Below are 20,525 nucleotides of genomic sequence, written 5' to 3'. Positions count from 1 at the left end.
ATCGAGAAAGACGTTTCATTGCTTAAAGCCACCAATGTCGGAAAGTTACTACAACAAAACCTAGGCCAGTGCTTCTCCAAGTGTGGTCCGTGGCCCAGCAGCCACAGCGTGGTTTAGTTGGAAGCGCAAATCCCTGGGTCGAGCCTGGACATGGGGGGGCGGGGGGGGAGGCCTGTGTTCTGTGATTTGACGAGGCCACAGGTGACTCAGGGCTCGCTCAGAACTGAGGGTTACCACCTGGGCCATCCTGAAGGAGACAGGACAGTGCACCTGAGACGGGACTGCTTTCAGCACAAGAGACAGAAGTCGGCCGTGTCACGTCAGGCCTGGAAGCTGGAGCTGTCGTCAGAGGGTGGAAGGCTGCCCACCACCAGGGGCATCGTGTGGTTGGTCAGATGGCTGTTTGTTACCTGTGACGGACAGCTTGTGGGCTTGTAGCCCTGGGTCAGAGGTCAGAGGAGGACAGGGTCGCAGGCTGGCCACTCGGACTGCCCTTGGCAAGTATGACGCAAGAAAGAGAGAAGCCCTGGGAAGACTGGGCAGAACAAAAGCAGACAGAGTCCACGGATTCAGGAGTCCAGGCCTGGAAGAGGCAGCCATTTCCCAGCATCGACGGTTAAACGCGTTGAGGGGTGACCGCCAATGAAAGCTCGGGCATCGCAGGTGTGAGTGGCACACCCATCACCTAAAACCTCGGCCTGGACGACGGGGGTGCCTAATGAATGACTCAGAAGATGGACAGGGTGTGGCTCTCCCCTCCAAAGCTGCTGCATGAAACAGAGCTGGGCTGCGGGAGTGTGGGAGCTGTGGCCTGAGCCTGGCAAGGGAGAGGCGAAACCCAGCAGCCAAAGCCCATTACCTCTGGGGGAGGTGTCCTGCACGGAGAGCTCCAGCCCACCTGAAGGAGTCGGTGGCCCTCAGGCCCCAGGACCCCGGGGCTGCACCAGCCACCCAGGCCCCCCGATGTGGGCGAGGGACGCCCGGGAAGGGAAGGAGCCTGCTGCCCTCGTTGGAGGCAGGTGCTGTGACCTCAACCCCAAAGGTGAGTAGACGGAGCCTCGGGAGAGGAGGGAGGAGGGTAGCGAGAGAGACCCTGGGGGTGAGGCCCTGCAGAGCCCCCCACTTCTCTGTGCATCTCCCCTCCCCCTGGGGACCCGGCTAAGGAAGGCACCTGCCTGTCTGCTAGGCTGTGGGATGACAGCCTGCAGGTGCTGGCCAACCGGAGCCTGGGGCACAGTGCGCTCAAGGGCGCGTCCCCAGAGGCTGAAGCAGAGGAGCTAGACTTGGGCACCGCTGTCCCGGCCCAGGGCCCCCACGCCCCAGCACCCATGGTCACATCCCCAGCAATCCGTCAGCACGAGCTCACCAAGCGCCCGCAGCCACCACACCTGCGCTGGGTCTGCTGGAGAAGTGAGTGGAGTCACGTCTGGCCTTTGCTTCCAGTCTTGGGAGAGACGCTCCGCCGTGGAAACGATGGTGCCCCAGCCCGGTCTCGGCTGCAAAGGGGTCGAGTATCTGCAGGTCACGGCGTCTGTCTGGGAAGCCCTGGAGGGCATGTGCATGGGGCCTTCCACAGGATCCGGCAGTGGCTGTCCGTTCGTCTGCAGCATTCCCAGGCGGCTGTTAGTCCTTGCCAGAAGTGGGAAACATCTGTCTCCACAAGAGAAAGCAGGCGTTTGTTCTCCATCTTCATTGAAGCTGCCCAGGTTGGAAAAGACTTCCTCAGTCTCCCTTATCTTATCATGTCCTGGGGTGTCCTTGGAATGGCAGAGTCGGAGGGAGGGAGGGAGGCAGGGATGAAGGGGAAGGAAGGAAGGAAGGAAGGAAGGAAGGAAGGAAGGAAGGAAGGAAGGAAGGAAGGAAGGAAGGAAGGGAAGGAGGGAAGGAGGAAGGAAGGAAGGAAGGAGTATGTGTGCACCAACTTGGCATGGGGTCAGGGGTTCTTGCCAAGAGGCTTCTGTCCCTGCAGAGCTGGGGCTCCTGGCCTCGAAGTATCGGGGTCCCTGCCCTTCTGCCAGGGCCCTTGGCCTCCAAGAGCTATGCCTGACCCCGCCTGCCTCGGGCAACACCTCCATTTGGATGGTAGATGGCCATGGAGACACCTGCGTTTCAGCCAACCTGCCAGGCGGGGGCCCAGGGGGGCTCAGATCCTGCTGAGTTCTCGGTGCAGGACAGGCTGGGTGCTGAGCGGCAGCTGAGCCCAGGAGCCCTACTGGGACAGCCCACGTCTTGTCTCCTCGGGGAGCAAGGCAGGAGAGCGGAAGGGGCAGTGCCAGCTCTGGGGCCTTTCCCTCGGCAGACGGGCTCCTGCAGGAAGCGTGCTTCCCTGTCTGCCTTCCTTGCCCCAACATCCCCCTCACCTCCCCAAAATTCTGCCAGCAAGCATTCATTCAATCAACAAGAATGTACTGACTGCCCCAAAAGCGTGACAAGGCCCTCCAATGGATACGACTTAGAAGGGCCGATGCCAAACGCAGTAATGAGGAGATGTGGGACAAGGGACAGCAGAGCCTGAGGACGTGCAGGACAGCCACACCCAGGGCCCGAGGAGCCGCGTGAGCCATGCAGGTGCAGCTGTCGTGGTCGTTGGTAGCTCCTCTGAGAAGTGGGCCAGGGAGACCAGAAGGTGGGGGACCACGTTACCGTCGCAGGCCCGTCCCCTTGCGGCCCCTGCAGCCCCATCTTCCCACCCTCACCTGGCCACAGCGTGAGAGGGAATGCTGATCCACCAACAGAATTCCTCAGGATGTGTGGGCTCAGGGAGCACGGCCTGAGACCCCACAAGGCCTGGCCTCCAGGAGAGCCTGAGGCCTGGAAGAGCCCGTCCCCAGGCCCAGCTCTGCGGCCATTCCCCTCACCCACTCAGCCTGCAGAAGCTGGTGGCCCGTGGGAACTGGGGCTCGTCCCCTCCTTCCAGCCTTCCTGCCACAAGCGGGAAAGGGTTTGCATGGCCACCTTCGCTGCACCCACGTCCCCGTGATGGGCCTCTAGCTGCTCCCGGCACTGGGTCTGTCTATGTCAGTGTCTCAGCCAGGAAAACGTCACTTTCCAGTGAACTCCCAGAGTTGATTCTTCAGCAAAAGCCACATGCACAAAACATTCTGCTTTTTCTTTTCTTTTAATTGATAGACAGATACCATGCAGATGTAGGAGCAGCCTAATTCTCAGGCATATATGGGGACCTGACACGATCGATGGAGCGAGAATCTCGCTGCCCTTTGGGACTTTCTCTGACTCATTTTAAATCTAGAAACCACTAGACCGAGCGGCCTTGATGGTTAGGTCTTTTAAAAGACTAATTATGGGAGACAGACTAAGTAAGAACACCTTTTAGTGTCTGTATTATTTATTGCTACGTAACAAATTACCCCAAAACTTAGAGGCTTCAAACAACACACGTCTTTTCTCACATTTCTGTGGCTCAGGCACTGGGACCTCACTCAGGGTGTCACAAAGCTGCCAGCATCCTGTCGCCACGGCCAAGCTCCCGTCCGGAGACTCGACCGGGGGAGGAGCCCACAAGGTGTGTTTCCTGCGCGGGGGCGCCAACTACCAGATGTGCCCCTCATCACCTCCGAGGCCGTGGGCATGGTTCTAGCCCGTTAGGCATGAGGACAGGTCAGAAGTGAGACGCCGGGTGGCCTGGGGGCCTCACCTGTAAAGCGCAGACGGTTGGCACTTCACCGGCTTGTACGGTCCGATGAGAGAGACCCTACTCTGTGCCGGAGCCTCAGCCTCTGTGTGGAGCCGTTGCCCTGTGACCCGTCCAGCCTTACCCATGCTGCCCCCTGCATGTTAGCCCAGCGCTCTCTGGGTACAGGACTTACCCCTCTGCTGTGAGTCACTGAGCAACCTGCATACGAGTGACATGCCTGCAAGCGAGTAGAGAGGACACGCTGCTGACGATGGGCATGGGCACAGCAGGGGAAGCAGACTGCCAGGCAGCACGGCACAGAGCCACGCAGAGGCCACCAGGCCGAGCCGTGCCTGCGGGCCACCCACGGGCTGAGGGCCGGGTCTGCTGGGCGCGCGCTGCCGTGCAGGAGAAGGTGTGAGCTGGCCTGAGACAGGAGGGGGACTGGAGATGGACCGGATGACTTTGCAGCTCCTCCTGCCTGCCTGTGCTGTCTGTCGGTCTGTTGGTCTGTCTGCCGAGACTGTTTGCAATGCTTGTCAACAGAGGGGCCCTTTGTCCTTGAAGCCTGGGTCCTGGAGCTCATCCTCGGCTGCCGGCATCCGAGAAGGTGAGATGAGGAGAGGAGCTTGTCCATGGCGCAGAAGGAGCCCCGTTTTCCACAGCTGGAGCCAAGGCAGCCTGGGGGGGCAGCTCGGGGCTCACGCAACCAGTCCACTGTGATGCAGCCCCCACCTTGGCCCAGGCAGATGTCATGGCAATGGGAACATGGAAGAGATGCAGGCCCTACCCACAGGTGCCCCCAGGGCACTAGGTATTCACCGCTCATTTCCTGAGCTCCACTGGTTGCGAGGCCCCAGCAGGCTGCGATAAGGGGGCACAGACTCATGGGGAAAAGGCAGGTCCCCACAAATGCACATCACCAGGGGTCTACATGGAAGCCAGGATTGGGCCCGGCCTGGACGACAAACCGGATCTGACTCCGTGATCCTGCTCGTCGACCTCAGCGGGGCCAGGTCCATCCTTCCCGGTGATTTCCTGGCCTAGAGGACTGACACTGAGCTGGCCAGGTGGCAAACGTCACGGCCCATCCCCAGCCATGGGACAGCAGCTGCCATGCCAGCTTCCCTGAGCTCTGCTGCCTTCAGAGCTCGTGCTATGGGAAACACATGAGTCACACCATGTGCTCCCCGGGCCGAGCGGGCGGCACGAGCCCACTGCTGACTCAGCCCCCTGGAGTCTTGCCCAACAGCCCTCATGACGGGCACAGGAGCTGCCAGGAGTCGTGCCTGGAACATCATAAGGACTGTGCGGGTGAGTGTCAGCCATGGTCACCCATTCGGCACGTGCTTTAGAGGCGGAGGCAACATGTGAGGCAGGAGTCCTGCTTGGCCAGGCGTGGGCTCTGGTGACAATTGGGTGGAGTGGGCTTTCCATCAGGGCTCCATATTCAGCTCAGAGTGGCGCAGACAGTGTGGCTCCCGGTCTCCACTCCTGGGGCTCCTGGGACCAGGTGATGAGAGAGGATTGAGTAAAGGAAGAGAGGTTATTCACAGGTGAGGGGGCTGTTTCTTCTCCGAGCTCTAGGAGGGGAGGTCAGGGCCTGGAAGCCACTGCGAGGTCGTGGCCGATGGTTCTCCCACGGGAGCCTGCGTAGCGTCACTTGGAGGGTTTGCTGAAACAGGTTGCCAGGTGCTCCTCTCCCCCTGCGTCTGATTCAGTAAGTGTGGGTGGTGCTGAGAACTTATAATCCTAGAAAGTTCCCAGGTGTCCCGCTGCTGCTTGGAACATGTAGGATGATGGGTCTTCCAGTGTTTGGACCTCAGCCCAGCCTGGCCATAGACTAGGAAGGTACCTCCTGCCTTCTGGGATTCACGAAGACTCAAAACGTACTGAACCCCCCTCCACCCGGGGCTCCTCTGATGCTGGAATTTTGTTCCTTTTGTATAAAGTTTGGAATCTCTTTAAAACGCAAATCTTTCAAATACTTGAGAGGGCTTTTGTTTTTTTATTTTGTCAATGATCCTTTGGTAGAATTAACTTGACAATCTTTATTAAAGTGAAATTTGATGCAGAAAAACAGCATTAGAGGAAGAGTGTGGAGGCGGCTCTGGCAGGGGAAGGAGAGTGTGGTGTGGGCTTCATCTATCTAACACCTGTTGGCGAAGGAGGCTGCCATCTCCTGCCTGAGGCCAGTGGACATGACTGCCGGCGGAGGACAGCAGGGCCTCACGCGGTGGTTGTTCCACCATAGCTGGCATTAAATTTCCTCTGGGGGAATATGATTGGTACTCGGGCAGGAGAGAGAAAGAAAGGACCAAACAGGTAGTGGTTTACAGATGAATGAGGGAGGGGTGCTCATAGCTGGGAGACCATTGTAAGAAATGCCATGGAGGCAGGGACAGTGATGCACCGAGTGTAGATAATGGTGGCATCCTCAGTTTTGCCAGAGGGTAGAGGAAAAATGAAGGATGATGCTGGTTATCAGGCTGGGCTCGAAATAGGAAGAGTGGCTTTGGACACTTTCCACGGACGGAACTCCGTTCAGGAGTGAAGGACAAACACCCAGGGAAAGGTTTTGAGAAGAGGAGATGGAGGTGATCGGCATTGAGTTTTAGGAATGAACAGCTGGCTTCTGGTGTGGCAGAGGGTGTGGAAGTCATGGAGGCCTGTTAGGAGGTCACTTTAGCAGAGCAGAGACCATGAAAAACGTTAGTGCCAGAGAAGATGCCAGCACACCTGCATTGTCAGTACCTTCCAACCCCCCCGCCAATAACATCATCCTTGCCTACCTCAGATGCCCTGGCCTCTCTTTTTCCCAAACCCACCAAGATCTCCTCCTTTCTGTAATACTCTCATCTAAATAGCGTATGTCTGATGCACGCATTTCAGCTCTCAAATGCCACCTCTTCAGACAGGCTTTGTGGAACTAAGCACTTAGAAAACTCACCATTCAGACGTCTGGTAATTGGAAGACAGCTTAGGTTGGATGAACTCAATACAAGTAATAAATTCTAGAGTATCAATGAAAACACAACCATTTGAAGGCAGTGGAGAGTGACTAACAGCAGGCAGAAGCTGGGGGCAAGCCACAAGAGCAGGGAACCACAGGGGACGAGACCAGCAGCTATCCTGACTTTCTCTTGAGGGTCCCCCCAGTCCATGTGATACAGGGGACATTGCTCAAGGAAGGGGAGGCTGTCTTATCAGGCTGGGACTTAGTGTCAGAAATCTAGGCTACTGCAGTGGCTGGAGGTTGGGGTGGAAAATCCTGAGAACAGGAACCATATGGGGAAAGCCCTAAAATCTGCTTACAAGACTATTATCCTTGGCTGACGATGGCTGATCTGAGCATGCATGAGGTGAGCGGTAGTCACCTTCTTGGAGGGAAACCGCTGGAAGGCTGTCACAGCCGAGTGAACATTTCAGCACTTCCCAACGTCAGGGAGGCCGTCTGCATTCAAATCCCATCATTTTAGATGGATTTGATAGACACCTCAGGCTTTTGGTTGAAAACCCAGGAGACCAGATCCTTAAGTAAAAGGACAGTTTCCCAGGACGAAACTTAACCCCATGGATTAAGGACAAAATAGAGCCACCTGAACAAGCCCAGAGCCAGTACCCACAGGATCCAAATGACCCACACTGCCTGCCAGCACCAGCTCAGCTCTCTTCTGAGGAAGAGCACAGACGCACACTGTCTCGCACAGAATCAAGACTTACTAGACACACAAAAGGAGGAGAGTGTGACCCATAATTAGGAGGAAAAGGTCTATAGAAACAAGTGAACAGTGCCTCAGATGTTGGAATTCACAGACAAAGACTTCAAATAAGGAGGGTAAATATTTTTAATAATATGGATGGATATACCGTGTTTCCCTGAAAATAAGACTGGATCTTATATTAAGGTTTGCTCCAAAAGACACGTTAGGGCTAATGTTCAGTGTATTTCATCCTGAAAAATCATGCTAGGACTTGTTTTCCAGTTAGGTCTTATTTTCGGGGAAACACAGTAATAGTTGAAGAAATGGGGGATTTCAAAAGAGATAAGGAAAGTCTAAGTATGAACCAACTGCAAATATTAGGAATAAAAATTGCAATATCTGAAATAAATAAAAAAAATTCATTGAATGGACAATGTAAAAAAGGATTAGTGACTATGAGAATGTGCTGAGTATGTAAACGTGCTGATACAGTACCCAAGTGGAAGCATGGAAAACACAGGTTATCAAGCAGGTGAGGAAAACCAGCTGTAATTACCAATGGGAAGGTGTCAAGCGGACCGAAGGGTACAGTGGTCATCCAAAGGAGAGAGAGAAAGAATGGGGCAGAAGAATATTTGAAGAAACATAAGCCAAAAATGTCTCAGTTTGACCAATAGAATGAATCTCCAGTGAAACCCGCCATTTCTAAGGTGAAGAGAGACAAGAATTCCTAGTGTAGAATACAATTCTAGCAAAACTATGATTCCACAGTGAAGGTGACATAAAGACACTTTCAGGTAAGTGAGAGCTGTGAGAGGTTGTTGCCACGTTCCTAGAAAGCCAGGAGTTCGTTCTTCTGGCTGATGGGAGATGATGCCAGATGGAAAGGCAGACCCTTAGGAAGAAACGAAGGACAGCAAGAATGGGAAATACGAGGATGTGTATCAAATACTCCTTCCTTCATTTAAAAATGTTGTGAAGAGACAATTGACTTGTTAAGGCAAAAATAATAAAAATTCAAGGTGGGGTTTATAGTACAGCAAAACCTATACCCACGATAGGAAGGATTGTGGGAAGATTCATCCATGACATGCGAAGTGGTGTAGTAGTCACTCGAGGGGGCCAGTGATCATTGAAAGATGCACAAGGAAATTCCTGACAACCACTAAATGGAATACAAAGAGATTGAACCAAAAGTCAAGGCAGAGGCAGCACAAAATACTAAAAACCACCACATCCAACAAGTACAGGCGGTGTTGGGAATCAGCTGAGCAGAGGGGACAGGGAGTGTCGGCGTGGATGAGAAAAGCGGGTGTCAGCAACACACCACGCTTACAGGAAACGCACTTCAACGGCACAAACAGGATGAAAGTTCATCAAAGCAAAAGCATACACGACGCAAGCAGTGACCTTAAAAACGCCCTCTCTGATAGTCTCAGCCCATTGTCTTGACGCTCAGCAACACAGTTTCCAGTCACTCACCAGGCTGCCTTCCCCAGTGTCCCTGGTGGTCACACGGGCTGAGGTTCACGGCCGGCCATAAGTGGGCTGAAGGGTGAGAGACACGTGAACACCAGGGCCCACACTGCTCCTGCAGCGTCCCCCATGCGCTGTTCCCCTCCGGTTGGCTGGACTGCAGATGACCCTCCGGATAGGGGTCATGAATGGGAGGTGACAGACACAGGCTGGAGGAGGTGTGGGTCCTGGGGTCGTGGCTCAGAGGAGAGGTGCTGGCCAGGAGCACCCATATTCGCCTGTTAAGACGATTGCGTGTGAAGTCACAGAGAGTTCTGCTTTTACGTCTTGCATTCTGATGAACCGTTGACAATATACTCTCTGTATTTCCTTTGGAGTGCACACTGTTTCCTCAGGGATCGGATCACACCGTTTTTCTGTATGTGTTTGTCTATTTGCTTATTTTCTGTCTTCCCTCAATAGAACCGGTTCCAGGAGGACAGAGACCTGTCTGCTTTGTGTCTCACAGTGTCATAGGGCACAGACCAGCCCCTGGCACATAGCAGGTGCTCATTAAGCATCCCTCTCTCCCTTGCTTGTGCAGCCTAGTCACCATGCACTGGCCCCTGGAATGCTTCTGGAGTACCAGCAGAAACAGAATTCTGAAATTCGGGAGTGAGGACAGCCCCCAAGCGTAAGGCAGCCAGTGACAGGACTTCAACTTTTGATCATTGTCCGTGAGTCAGCCCTTCGCTTATGTGGGTGGCCTTCCGGCTCCAGAGGGACCCTTGGCATGTCTACTTCCTGTGTAGGGGCCATTAGAGCTGCCAGTTGTGAGTGAAGGGGACACTGGGCCAGAGGCCGAGCTCCTGCTTCTGCACCCTTCACCCTCGGGGAGGGGGGGGACCTGCACTGAGCCAGAGGGCGGGTGTGGGAGGAAGGGAGGGGCCTGTAGGGAGATCAGCGGACCACACTGTGTGGCCCCAGGCAGCCTCTTTCCTTCTCTGGGCCTCAGTTTCCCCACCCATAACAAGTGGTTCCCTCAAAGGCACAGTAGCTGAGCTGTGCCCCATCCTTGAGACACAGGCTTGTTTCTCCTCGATGGTGTTTCTCACTAAGTGTTGTATCCGTTGTTGCACAGAGAAGATCACTCAGTGTGTCACCACCTTTTAAAATTAATTTAAATGTCATTTGTTCAGTTTACTAAACTCATAACTTCAAAAGTCCAATGATTCCTTAAGCACTTAAGTTTGACTTGTAAACTTTATGTATAACAGGAAATTTTTAATAACTTCCTTCAAGGGACCTATGAATAATTCTTGTTCCACTCAGTGACTTAGTTAATTTAACAGCTTTAAGCATTTTAATTGCATTTAGAAGATGAATATACTCAAATTTGTGCTGCAGCGTTTCAGTTGTCTACCTTTAACAAAGCCTCCTGAGGATAAGCTAATTTTCAGAAATCTAATAACATAAACACGGCATGAACTTAGGGGTCCCTTAAATGCTCCAAAAATGGAAGCGCGGTAAGACCTCTACATACATCACTAGCTTGTTCCATTACTCAAGTTTACATTTTCAATGAGCTTATTAGGTTGTCACTCTAACAGGACCAAATGCTCTTAAATACAGCCAACACTCAAAATACCAAACTGACAGATTCCTTTATGCTAAAATATCAACACTGCGATTTTGAGTGTCCCGAGCTGTCTGCACCCAGTGGGAAGCTCAGTTCAGGAGCTAGAAGTCCCCGCGACAGGCAGACAGACTGTCACACACATCTTCCAAGGCCTCGCCCATCACCTTCCCTACAACCGCTTCTCGCCCTAGAGGCCGACGTCTCCTCCTCCCCTAGGAAGAGCGTTTTAGTCCTGAATTCTAAGCCACCGGGTGGTTACCCATGTCCCCTGAGCGTCTCCCGTCTCCCGTGTGTGCAGGAAGTCAGTGTGTTCATGGACTTGTTTCCCTCCTGTTAACCTCAGGTTGCAGGACTCTGCTGAGAAGTCAGAGGACACGGGGAATGTCTCGTCCTCCCTATGATCGGAACGTCACAGTCTCAGGCCCACGGACCCAGGGACCCTGAAAGGGAACAGATGGAACCTTGATCCTCACGTGGTTTTGTTGGACGTGGGGTCAGGATTCTAATGTCACACCTGGACGGGGGCTGTTGGTGGGTGGGGTTGGGGGCACAGACCTGCCACCTCCGTCTCTAACTGGACTCAACCCCAGGTGAGAGCTCCGTTCAGGATTTACCAGTTCTCTGGGGCTGTGGAAAAGGCATTGAGACTCCTGGTCTGCCTGGTCCGTCCCTGGCTGGGGTGGGTGTCAAATGGCCCCCAGGGCAATTTAGTGCCACCTCCGCCACTCCCCCACCCAGCCTGAAGCTGCCACAGTCTGGTTCACGGTCTGGCCTCTTTATAGTGCTGGCTGGACTGGCACTTGTCTGTCAGTGTCCCGGGGCGCCAGCCCTTAGCCATCCTGGCCTGGCCTGGACAGCCTCCCCCAGGTCACGTCCATTGCAGTCAAAAGCCACCCCCCTTCCCCAGAGGTTCTGCTCTCCTCTCCCTGCCCTCTAACCACCCTAAACCCCCTGGGGAAGTCTCTACCTGTGTAGACTTGAACCTATTGTATGCAAATAGCCTCAGTGGGGTCCTGCCAGCCCTGTCCTCAGGGAAGGTTGTCGACAGTGCTGGAAAAGGAGGGGAATGGCTTGGGCTTCTCTAAAGACACAAATAGGCAGGCGGGCCCTTCCCCACACTGGACCTTGGGACGTCTTCTTGCTGGGAAGAAAGTGCTCCAGCTGAGGGGAAGTGGGGTCATTACAGAGGAAGCTCATTAATAGGCTGCTCCCTAAGTGGGGTGTGGGGTGTGGAAGATTGTCCTCTGAGGCATCTCCACCTTCAGGTGACGCCACAAGCTTGGGGAGGAAGTGGCCATCCCCACCAGGGCGACAAATAGAGCCAGAGGTTGGGGTGGGTGCAGGCCTATAAGACAGAGATCTCCTCGGCCGCCAGGAGCAGCGCGATGGAGCCGAGCAGAGCAGCCGCGGCCATGGGGCCCCTTGTGCTGGCCGTCACCTTCCTGTGCGTTTCAGCCTCGACCGCTGACACCTGCCCAGGTGAGTCAGACGCCAGGTGAGTAGGACCTGAAAACGGTCAGTTCTGAGAACTGACAGCCTCCACTCACTGACGACCTCCTGTGTACCAGTCCCCATGCCTTTTCGAACATTCTTTTCTTATTCTTGAGACAGTATGTTTTAAGCACTGTCTGCAGGAGGAGGCCCTCAGGTTTTCCACGGAGGAACGCGAGTCCCACAGCACAGGCAGCGTGAGGAGGCGGGGCCGCGCTGGTGGATCTTACGTCATTACCACCAGCACTGAGAAATGGCCCAGAAGCTCCCACCAAGTGCTGTGGGACTTTCAGTCTGGGACCTTCCTGGCTCTGGGGACAAGCATATCCCACTCTGTCCCTGAGGTGACAGAGCAAGGGTGACACTGTCCCGAAGGGCTCCAGACCTCGGTCCCTCGCCCATTGCCTCACATGCCTGGTTCCACCCCCTCGCAACTGGGGAGACACTGGACCCGGTGCTTCTCAATCCCACTAGAGGAGGGTGCTGTGACCCAGGACCCGGAGCCACCCGAGGGGCCTCGTGTGTCCTGCTATCACTAGCCTGGTCCAGGTGGGACTGACCGGGAGGAATTGTTTCCACCATGTACAGTGGAGAACAGCCGGAATGAGTCAGGAAGGAAACACACATGGGGGCCCCTTCACTGGTAATATCATGGGTGATAATTTTCTTCCCTAAATGTGTCTTATTTTCTAAATGTCTAAAATTGCCAATATTCTTTTCTAATGAGCAAACATTAAGGATTATGAAAATGAACTCTACATTGGTTCTGACCAGTGAGGACCGGGCAAAGGCAGACCAAGCGACGGCACCAGCTGGGAACCCACTGGGGCACAGCATTTCCGTATTCACTCAGTTGTCTCTTAGACGGGTGTGTTGGTTTGTAGTCAACACACTCAAACTCTGAGAAGTGAATGAATCTCTGGTCCCAGTTCTGCCGGACGGATTTCCTCTGTGTCCTATATCAAACGTGTCCCCTCCCAGGGACCTACACAGAACCCTTTCAGCTGAGGAAGCCCTGGTCACGTGCTCAAGGAATGCGGGTGAAAGTGCTCGTTGACCCAAATGCCCCAAGTCTTCCATGTTTATTGTGATTATTTATTGAAAGTATCTGCTGTCTATGAAGCTCTTTCTAAACACCGTGATTCACACTAAGGTTTTCTAAATGTGCGTCATCCAGTCTAACCCCCACAGCCTCGTTCTTATCCCCACTGGCAGCCCAGGGGACAGGGCCCAGAGGGGCTGAGTGACTCGCCCGGGGACACACAGCGCTGAGGAGCTGGGTTCCCCAGGGAAGGAAGGACTCCAAGGGCTCGGCCTGTGTCACTCCCACTGCCCAGTGTCCACCAGAGGCAGGAAAACCTCACTTGCAGGCTGCCCCCCATTTGGCCACCGCCATCAGCCTGGCCTGAGGTCACCTGGGTGGCAGATGCCCTCGGATGGGGCAGCCTATTTCTGGCTCTACAAGGCCCTCAACTCAGCACACTGAATGGCCCTTTGTGTCTGTCTGCAGAGGTGAAGCTGCTGGGTCTGGAGGGCTCCGACAAGCTCTCCATTCTCCGGGGCTGCCCGGGGCTGCCCGGGGCCACAGGGCCCAAGGGAGAGGCAGGCACCGCAGGAGGGAGAGGTATGTGCAGGGTGAGGGGGGGGGCCCTGAGCTCTTGCCCTGTTAGACCCATATCAGAGTTGGGCAGTGGCCCTGCGGTCTCAGGGGGGAAGCTTGGGTCTTGCCCTGCTCAGAGCCCGCGTCCCCCCGGGGTCGGAAACGCCCTTAGTTGGGAGCCAGTGTCTTAATCGCCCATTGAGCTCTGTGTCTGTTTTGGCAAGAAATAGCGTTGACCCACCCCTGCTCTACGTGGACATGGCAGGACCCTAAGTCTATGTCCCTCTATAGTGTCACCTGAGCTCTGGGGCTGAAAGTTTCCAGGTACAGACTTCCGATGGGGACACCGCAGCCATGGATTTAGGAAAAGTCCCCAGGTTCCCTCGGTGTGGGGCAAAGCTGGGACTCGGGCCCCCAGTTCTCTGGGATGAGCTCCTGGTCTCTAGGTCCTGGCCTCTGACGGTACAAGGAGCCCTGTGAGGGTGGGGGTCCAGACACCCTCCCTCTAGTTCCGCAGGGTCCAACCTGGGGGGCCACGGCCACAAAGATAACCGGGAGCAGCGCCTCCCAGCCTGGGGTTTCGGGTCCTGGGTCTGGGCGCTGGGCTCAGTGATGTGTATTGGAATTTGCAGGAGAACGAGGCCCCTCCGGAGTCCCTGGGAAGGCAGGACCGCCGGGGCCCAAAGGTAACAACCTGATGAAGAGGGGAGACCCCCAGCCTGGCAAGGGAGAGAGAGGAGAGGGCACTTCTGGGCTGTGACAGGCATCGTTTCCAGGGAGCCGAACCCTGCCCCAGGGACGCTCGGCTCAACCTGGGGCTGGGTCGGTGTCAGAGCCCCTGGGGGAGCCAGGGCAGGATCCTGACCTTGGCCCAGGACTGACCCCTGGCCCTGAAGGAACACGTGGGCGTCTGTGCCCCCCACCAGCTGTCCCCCGCCCCGACCTCACTCCAGCTGTGGGAGGGGTTTGGGGACAAGACGAGCCCTTCTCTGGCTGACCAGGCGTTCGGGCGTGAGCTGTGCCATCTCCCCGCATGGGCTGTGCTGACCCTTCTCTCTCCATAGGAGACCCAGGAGAGAAGGGCGCGCGTGGAGAGAAAGGTAAGCCCATTGCAACGTCCTGAGGGGGTGACTCGCCGACTCTGAATAGACAGGGGCACCCAGGGTGTGGAGCATGGGCCCTGGGGTGGGAGACCAACCCCTCCCTCTACTGGGGAGGTTTCTGGAGGGGAGTGGGATGGGGGTCCCCATACCTGCCCAAGCCTGTCCCATCCCCACCTCTCCTGTCACAGCCCTGGACACCTGAGCTGGGGGCCCTCTCCTGTCCTCTCCTGGATTCTGTTCCCGCACCTGCAGTAAATGAGGGCAATGTTTAAAATGCAAAGTTGGCCAGGAGTGGCCGGATTATTAACGACAAGCTCTGGTCACAGAAGATGTGTAAATGTAGACTATATACCTTTAAATATATCAATGAATATTGTAACTATGTATATCAGTGTTACATATTTATATGCTACGCATACTCATATGTATAATTTATCAAATATAAAATACTTTCCTGATATATTTTCTTGCAAAATGTTCCAAAAATCAGAGAAACGTGCTTCGGGAAATGCAACCCTGGACCCTCCTCCTATAACCTGAGAAGGGTCAGGTTCCACCGGACGTTGTGTCTAAATGTAGAAAATGCCCACATAGCAGCCTCGCATCCCATGGCCACCGACCAGGCAGGCCGTTCTGGAGACGTGGGGGGCTGAGGGGACCCTTCCTTTGGCACAGAGCAGCTGAAGGGAGTGGCCAGTTAATAAAACTCAGTGACTCGGTTTCTCTCAGGAGCACAGGAAGAGCCACGGCCCTCCAGGTAGCCAGGACAGTGTGGGCTTTTCTGGGGTGTAGTAATCACCACCGTGTTGGAAAGATCTAGAACGTGCCTCTATCTTCTGCTCTGTGTTTGAGGACAAGGCCCTGAAGATCCCACCTTTAACGTGTGTTTGCCTGTCTCTCCCCATCTGCAGGAGAATCTTGGGAACCTGAGCAATGTCACACAGGTGGGTGACAGGCCCCGGTGCCCTCCGGCAGACCCAGAGGCTGTCTCTGTCCCTTCCTTTCCACTAGCCCATGACGGAGGCCAGGCTCAGCCTGGACACCTGGCAGCTGCCTTCAGAAGGACCGGAATGACATTCCTGTCTCATGCCCTGAAATGTTAGCGCGTACTCCAAAGGCCCGGACCTGGGGACCCAGGTGGGGGCAGTCCTGGGAGGCGGATGTGGCCAGCAGACTGGGCTTGGCTGTCACAGCTTGGCGGGCTGGGTCGGGGGCTCTGTCCCAGGCTCTAGTCCTCTTCGGCCCATGCACATGCCTGCTGTCCTTGCTCCGTCCTCCTCGCCCCTCCAGCCTCTGCCCTGCCCTGCGCACCCTGTCATCCGATTCCCGGTTCTGTTTCCAGGACCTCGGACCTGCAAGGAACTGCTCACGAGGGGACACTTTCTGAGCGGCTGGCACACCATCTACCTGCCCGACTGCCGGCCCCTGACTGTGCTGTGTGACATGGACACGGACGGCGGGGGCTGGACCGTGAGTGTCGGGGTGTCGGGGACGGCCGTGTGGTCCTCGGGCGGAGGTGGCTGTCCTGGGAATCTCACAGACCAGGTTCTAGCCGGTGGGAGGACACGGGCCTTTGTCAAATGCCCATCCCCCTCTGTCACGGGCTGGGCCCCCCCATTTCACTGAGGACGGGGCAACCAGAAATGTTGGTGGGGCAGAACCCGTGTGGGAACGCATCCAGGCCGTGGAGGGAGCCCAGAGGGAGCTGACCGCTTTCCACCTGTGTGGCTTTGGGCTTGTCGCCTACCCTCTCTGAGCCTCCACTATCGCCTTAGTCACATGTGGGCACCCATCTGATTGCTCTGGGGTCTGTGGCGAGGCCCGCATGGCCGTGCTTTGGTGGTCGGCTGCGATGCTCTGTGACCTCACAGCTGCTCCCACATGTGCCCCCCACCCGTGCAGCCACAGCAGGCCCGTCTCCCAGCCCTTCTGCTCCCCACAGGTGTTCCAGAGACGGAGTGACGGCTCCGTGGACTTCTATCAGGACTGGGCCGCGTACAAGCAGGGCTTTGGCAGTCAGCTGGGAGAGTTCTGGCTGGGGAACGACAACATCCATGCCCTGACCGCCCAGGGTAGGGCCAGTGCCGGGGGCTCTGGTGCTCTGGGAACCCTGACCTTAGACCCCGGCCACCTGCAACAGGAGACCCCACTCCTTCCACCTACCCACCCACAGGCGGTTAAGTCTGAGACCAGGAAGTGTCACAACCGTGACAAGCTAGGACGTGTGTTCTTAGACCGAATGTTAGGATGAGAGGAAGTCGGATTATGGGGTGAAGACCCTTCCAGTCTCACAACTAACTTTCCCGGAAGTAGGAGGTGACCCTGAGGCCATCAGGCTTGTGCTGTGTGACATGGACACGGACGGCAGGGGCTGGACCCTTCTCCCACTTCTGGCTGTTGGTCCTTCCCAGAAATTGGGACCTTAGGCCTCCCTTACCTCTCCCAAGTGAGTACGTGTGGCAGGCCCCACACAGCCACACTCACCCCAAGAGACGCAGGCGTCCCCCCGGTTCCCCACTGCACGGTATCCGTTTCATGGCGGCCCTGAAGTGACTGAGAAATCGTAGTCCCACTGCCCCACGGCAGCCCTGATGGTACCCGCTCTGGGCTGCTGATTCTTGCGAAAGCTACTAGTTTCTAGGCCTATAGCTCGTGGCTGAACAGCCATTGTGGGATAATTTACACTTTCTCAGTAGAAAATTCCTTCATTCCATCAAATGAACACCACCCGTGGCATTTCAGGCTTGGCGTGTGGAAGAGCAGGGAGGACACTCAGAAACAGGGGTCCTTACAGCAACACGGGATTGCATATGTGCCCAGTAGAATTTTCCTGGATGCCAAGCTCAGACGTCCCTTAAGAATTTACCCACATGTCCCACCTCCCATGCCTGGCGGCAGAGGGTCCCTTCTGCTGGGACCGTAAACCTTTCCCCGACAGGCACCAGCGAGCTCCGTGTGGACCTCGTGGACTTTGAGGGAAATAGGCAATTTGCCAAGTTCACGTCATTCAAGATGGCGGGCGAGGCCGAGAAGTACAAGCTGGTCCTGGGAGCCTTTGTGGAGGGCAGTGCTGGTACGTGTCCACGCTGGGCAGTGGCCTGGCCTTCAGAGGGGTTCGGGAAGCAGCGAGAACCCCCTCAGTGTCCTGGTTCTGTCTCCCCTGGGTGACACTGGGGGGTGACTTAACCTCACCACAGTTTTTTCGTCCAAAGGTTAGGATGACATGCCTGCCCTACTTGTACCTGAGGACGATGTGACACATGCAGTAAAAAGTCCAAAAGGGGTGGTATTGTTGTTTACTACCATCATGGGTGAAAAGTGGGGAAGGATGACCGTTTAGCACCCCTCTGTGGGCCACCCGCTCACTCCGTGGTGCCGGCCGCTCTCCCCCGTGGAACGTAAGACTTCTTGGGCAGTGAGTGGCCCCCCACCAAGTAAGAGGATGCCTGTTAGCTGGCAGGGACAGACCAGACGAGGGGATGCTGAGTCACCGTGTCACCAGAGCCATGTGCACTGGGGTCTCATGGGTGGCGCCATGGGAGTTGTGCAGTGCACAGTACGGACACCTGGACCACTCTGGCTCAACCTAGGACCCAAGGCCTCCTATACTGTGTGTAAAATGCCCCACTGTTTCTTCTGAGCAGGCGATTCCCTGACGTCCCACAACAACAACGCTTTCTCCACCAAAGACCAAGACAACGACAGAGTTGCTGAAAACTGTGCCGTGCAGTACCAGGGAGCCTGGTGGTATTACGACTGTCACGTGTCCAACCTCAACGGGCGCTACCTCGGGGGGTCCCACGAGAGCTTTGCAAATGGCATCAACTGGAAGTCGGGGAAAGGGTATAACTACAGTTACAAGGTGTCGGAGATGAAGGTGCGGCCCACCTAGGATGGGCAGACCGGCGACCTGATTCCACTCCTTTGCACCCACCCGCACGGCGGCACCAGAAAGCTCCGCGCTGAGTACCCAGCCGAGGACAGTGCTTGCAGCGCCCCACTGCCCCTATGCCTCCCACTCTGAAAAACTCGAACTCAGGGCCCCATGTCTCCCATCAGCATGTCCCAACACATGCACGCACCCCACAGCTGCACCTTAAGGAAGAATGCTCTTTATAAAGTTGTTTGCTTTCTAACTGACAATGTTCTTGGGGTTTTTTCCAGGTTTCAATTTGTGTGTCTTGAACACCAGTTGTTTTGTGTATTTGTCCCTAGCCATTCTACAGCACGTGCTTCTTACCTTGCTAAGTCAGGGGCCCAAGTAGCAGATGAAATCACTGGTGTCCCAGGGGGTAGGTGGCTTTCCATGGATGACTGGCCCCAGCCTCCAGCCTCCTCCATCAATGCTCTCCCTCACCCCAAAGTCTCCTGCTTCCCCTCCCGACTCATAGCGTCTTCACACATCTCTGAAAAGGTCACTGTGAGCCTAGAAAGCTCTCATAAAAAAGGGGGAAAGTTAACTGGGGACCTTTCTGCGGTCAGTCAGGGCAGGGTGATGCTTTGGGCCAGCCGTCCCCTAGAAAAGCTGAACGGCCCAACACCAATCCAGGAGGAAGGTACAGCTGTGTGCTCAGCGACATGGGTCAGCTGGCCATTCATACCCAAAATACAGCATCAGTCCAACCTCACACAGCACAGCGTTACAGTGGGCAGTTCTCAGCCTCTCAGCCCCAGGGGACATCGCGTCACTAGGACTTCAGAAGCCCCACGTTTGCCCACCTTAAAGCCAAGACCTTCTGTTTCTCAACGGACCCGAGAGAATCAAAGGAGTGACCGAGTCACTTAGTAAACACACATGCATTAGTTTCCTGTTGCTGCCGCAACTTGTTACCACCAATTCAGAGGCTTAAAATAACTGAAACATGTTATTAAAAAGTTGGATGTCGAACGTGAGTATCAGTGGACTAGAAGCCAGTTGCCAGCAGGGCCGGCTCCTGGAGATTTTAAGGGACAATCTGTGTTCTTGCCTCTTCTAGCTCCCAGAGGCCACAGACATTCCTTGGCTTGTGGCCTCTTCCTGCCACGTCAAAGCTGGTAACATCAGCTGTGACCCTGCTGCCATGGTCACATCTCCCTCTGAGCAGAGCCAGGAGAGGCTGTCTGTTTAGAAGGGCTTGTGGAGCAGGTTGGGCACCTGATAATCCAGGGTTGTCTCCCATCTCAAGATCCTCTATTTAATCACACCTGCCACGTCAGGTGACATAGTCACCAGTTCTGGGATCACGGCAGGAAACCTTTGGCAGAATATTATTCTGCCTACCACAATCTATTGTTTTTTAAAGTATGGTCTCATATCCAGAATATTTAAAGAACTCCAACAGATTAATTAAAAAATTATAACAAATCAGTAAAAAGTAGGTAAGGGATTTTTATAGACACTTCACAAAAGATGATATCTAGAGGACTAACATATTTATAAAATGTTTAGTTCTCAGGAAAATGCAAATTATAACCAAAATGAGATACTACAACATACTTATCTGGACGGCGAAAATTTGGGAGACTGACAGCACCAGGGGTTGGTGACGCTCTCCAGCAGGGTCCCATGTACTGCTGGTGGCAATGTTAATTGGTGCTACCAACTTGGAAAATAGTTTAACTGGTAGGGGAGGAGACACTCCCATAACTTGGCAGGTCCACTTGTCGTGTGCACAGGGGACATGGCTTGGAACATTGACCTCCAGACGACCCACGATAGCCACACACTGGCTATAGCCACGATAGCCATCCACCCAAAAACAGTCAGGAAGAGGCTGGGTGGAATGCAGGGATCCCCAGGCCATGGCACTCCACATGGCAACACAAATGACACAGCGGCCACCACACGCAGGGTGGGGGAACGATGGACGCCAGATGCAAGCGCGTGTGCCCTCCTGACCTTACTTCATATAGACTGGTT

General features: G+C 55.1%; 1 protein-coding gene and 1 long non-coding RNA gene across 3 annotated transcripts; both read left to right on the top strand.

The window, feature by feature from the left end:
- Positions 1-1,580: 1,580 nt before the first annotated feature.
- Positions 1,581-3,905, top strand: LOC148754933 (uncharacterized). The gene is made up of 3 exons (XR_016019275.1): positions 1,581-1,706; positions 3,130-3,317; positions 3,426-3,905. It is a non-coding gene; the product is annotated as an uncharacterized LOC148754933 (long non-coding RNA).
- Positions 3,906-4,449: 544 nt separating this feature from the next.
- On the top strand, positions 4,450-18,762 carry FCN2 (ficolin 2). 2 transcript variants are annotated; one of them, XM_074331332.2, is made up of 12 exons: positions 4,450-4,948; positions 9,398-9,530; positions 10,776-10,925; positions 11,808-11,911; positions 13,434-13,547; positions 14,156-14,209; positions 14,588-14,623; positions 15,538-15,570; positions 15,969-16,096; positions 16,569-16,698; positions 17,565-17,699; positions 18,271-18,762. In XM_074331332.2, exons 4-12 carry the CDS (start codon positions 11,818-11,820, stop codon positions 18,516-18,518), a joined length of 972 nt encoding a protein of 323 aa, XP_074187433.2. In that variant the 5' UTR covers positions 4,450-4,948; positions 9,398-9,530; positions 10,776-10,925; positions 11,808-11,817; the 3' UTR covers positions 18,519-18,762. The 2 variants fall into 2 exon arrangements, with proteins under 2 accessions (XP_074187433.2, XP_019573781.3); XM_019718222.3 differs by lacking the exons at positions 4,450-4,948; positions 9,398-9,530; positions 10,776-10,925 and adding an exon at positions 10,985-11,022.
- Positions 18,763-20,525: the final 1,763 nt, after the last annotated feature.

This window comes from Rhinolophus sinicus, chromosome 16 (genome assembly GCF_057876585.1).
Source record: "Rhinolophus sinicus isolate RSI-liver-muscle chromosome 16, RSI-T2T, whole genome shotgun sequence".
NCBI classification, from domain to species: Eukaryota; Metazoa; Chordata; class Mammalia; order Chiroptera; family Rhinolophidae; genus Rhinolophus; species Rhinolophus sinicus.
This window is presented reverse-complemented; position numbering and strand designations above follow the sequence as displayed.

Excerpts from the sequence above, each read along its gene's own strand:
- FCN2 (XM_074331332.2), top strand. The coding sequence starts at position 11,818 with ATGGAGCCGAGCAGAGCAGCCGCGGCCATGGGGCCCCTTGTGCTGGCC. Across the intron at positions 11,912-13,433 it reads GACCGCTGACACCTGCCCAG|AGGTGAAGCTGCTGGGTCTG; the intron begins GTGAGTCAGACG and ends GTCTGTCTGCAG. Across the intron at positions 16,699-17,564 it reads CCATGCCCTGACCGCCCAGG|GCACCAGCGAGCTCCGTGTG; the intron begins GTAGGGCCAGTG and ends TTTCCCCGACAG.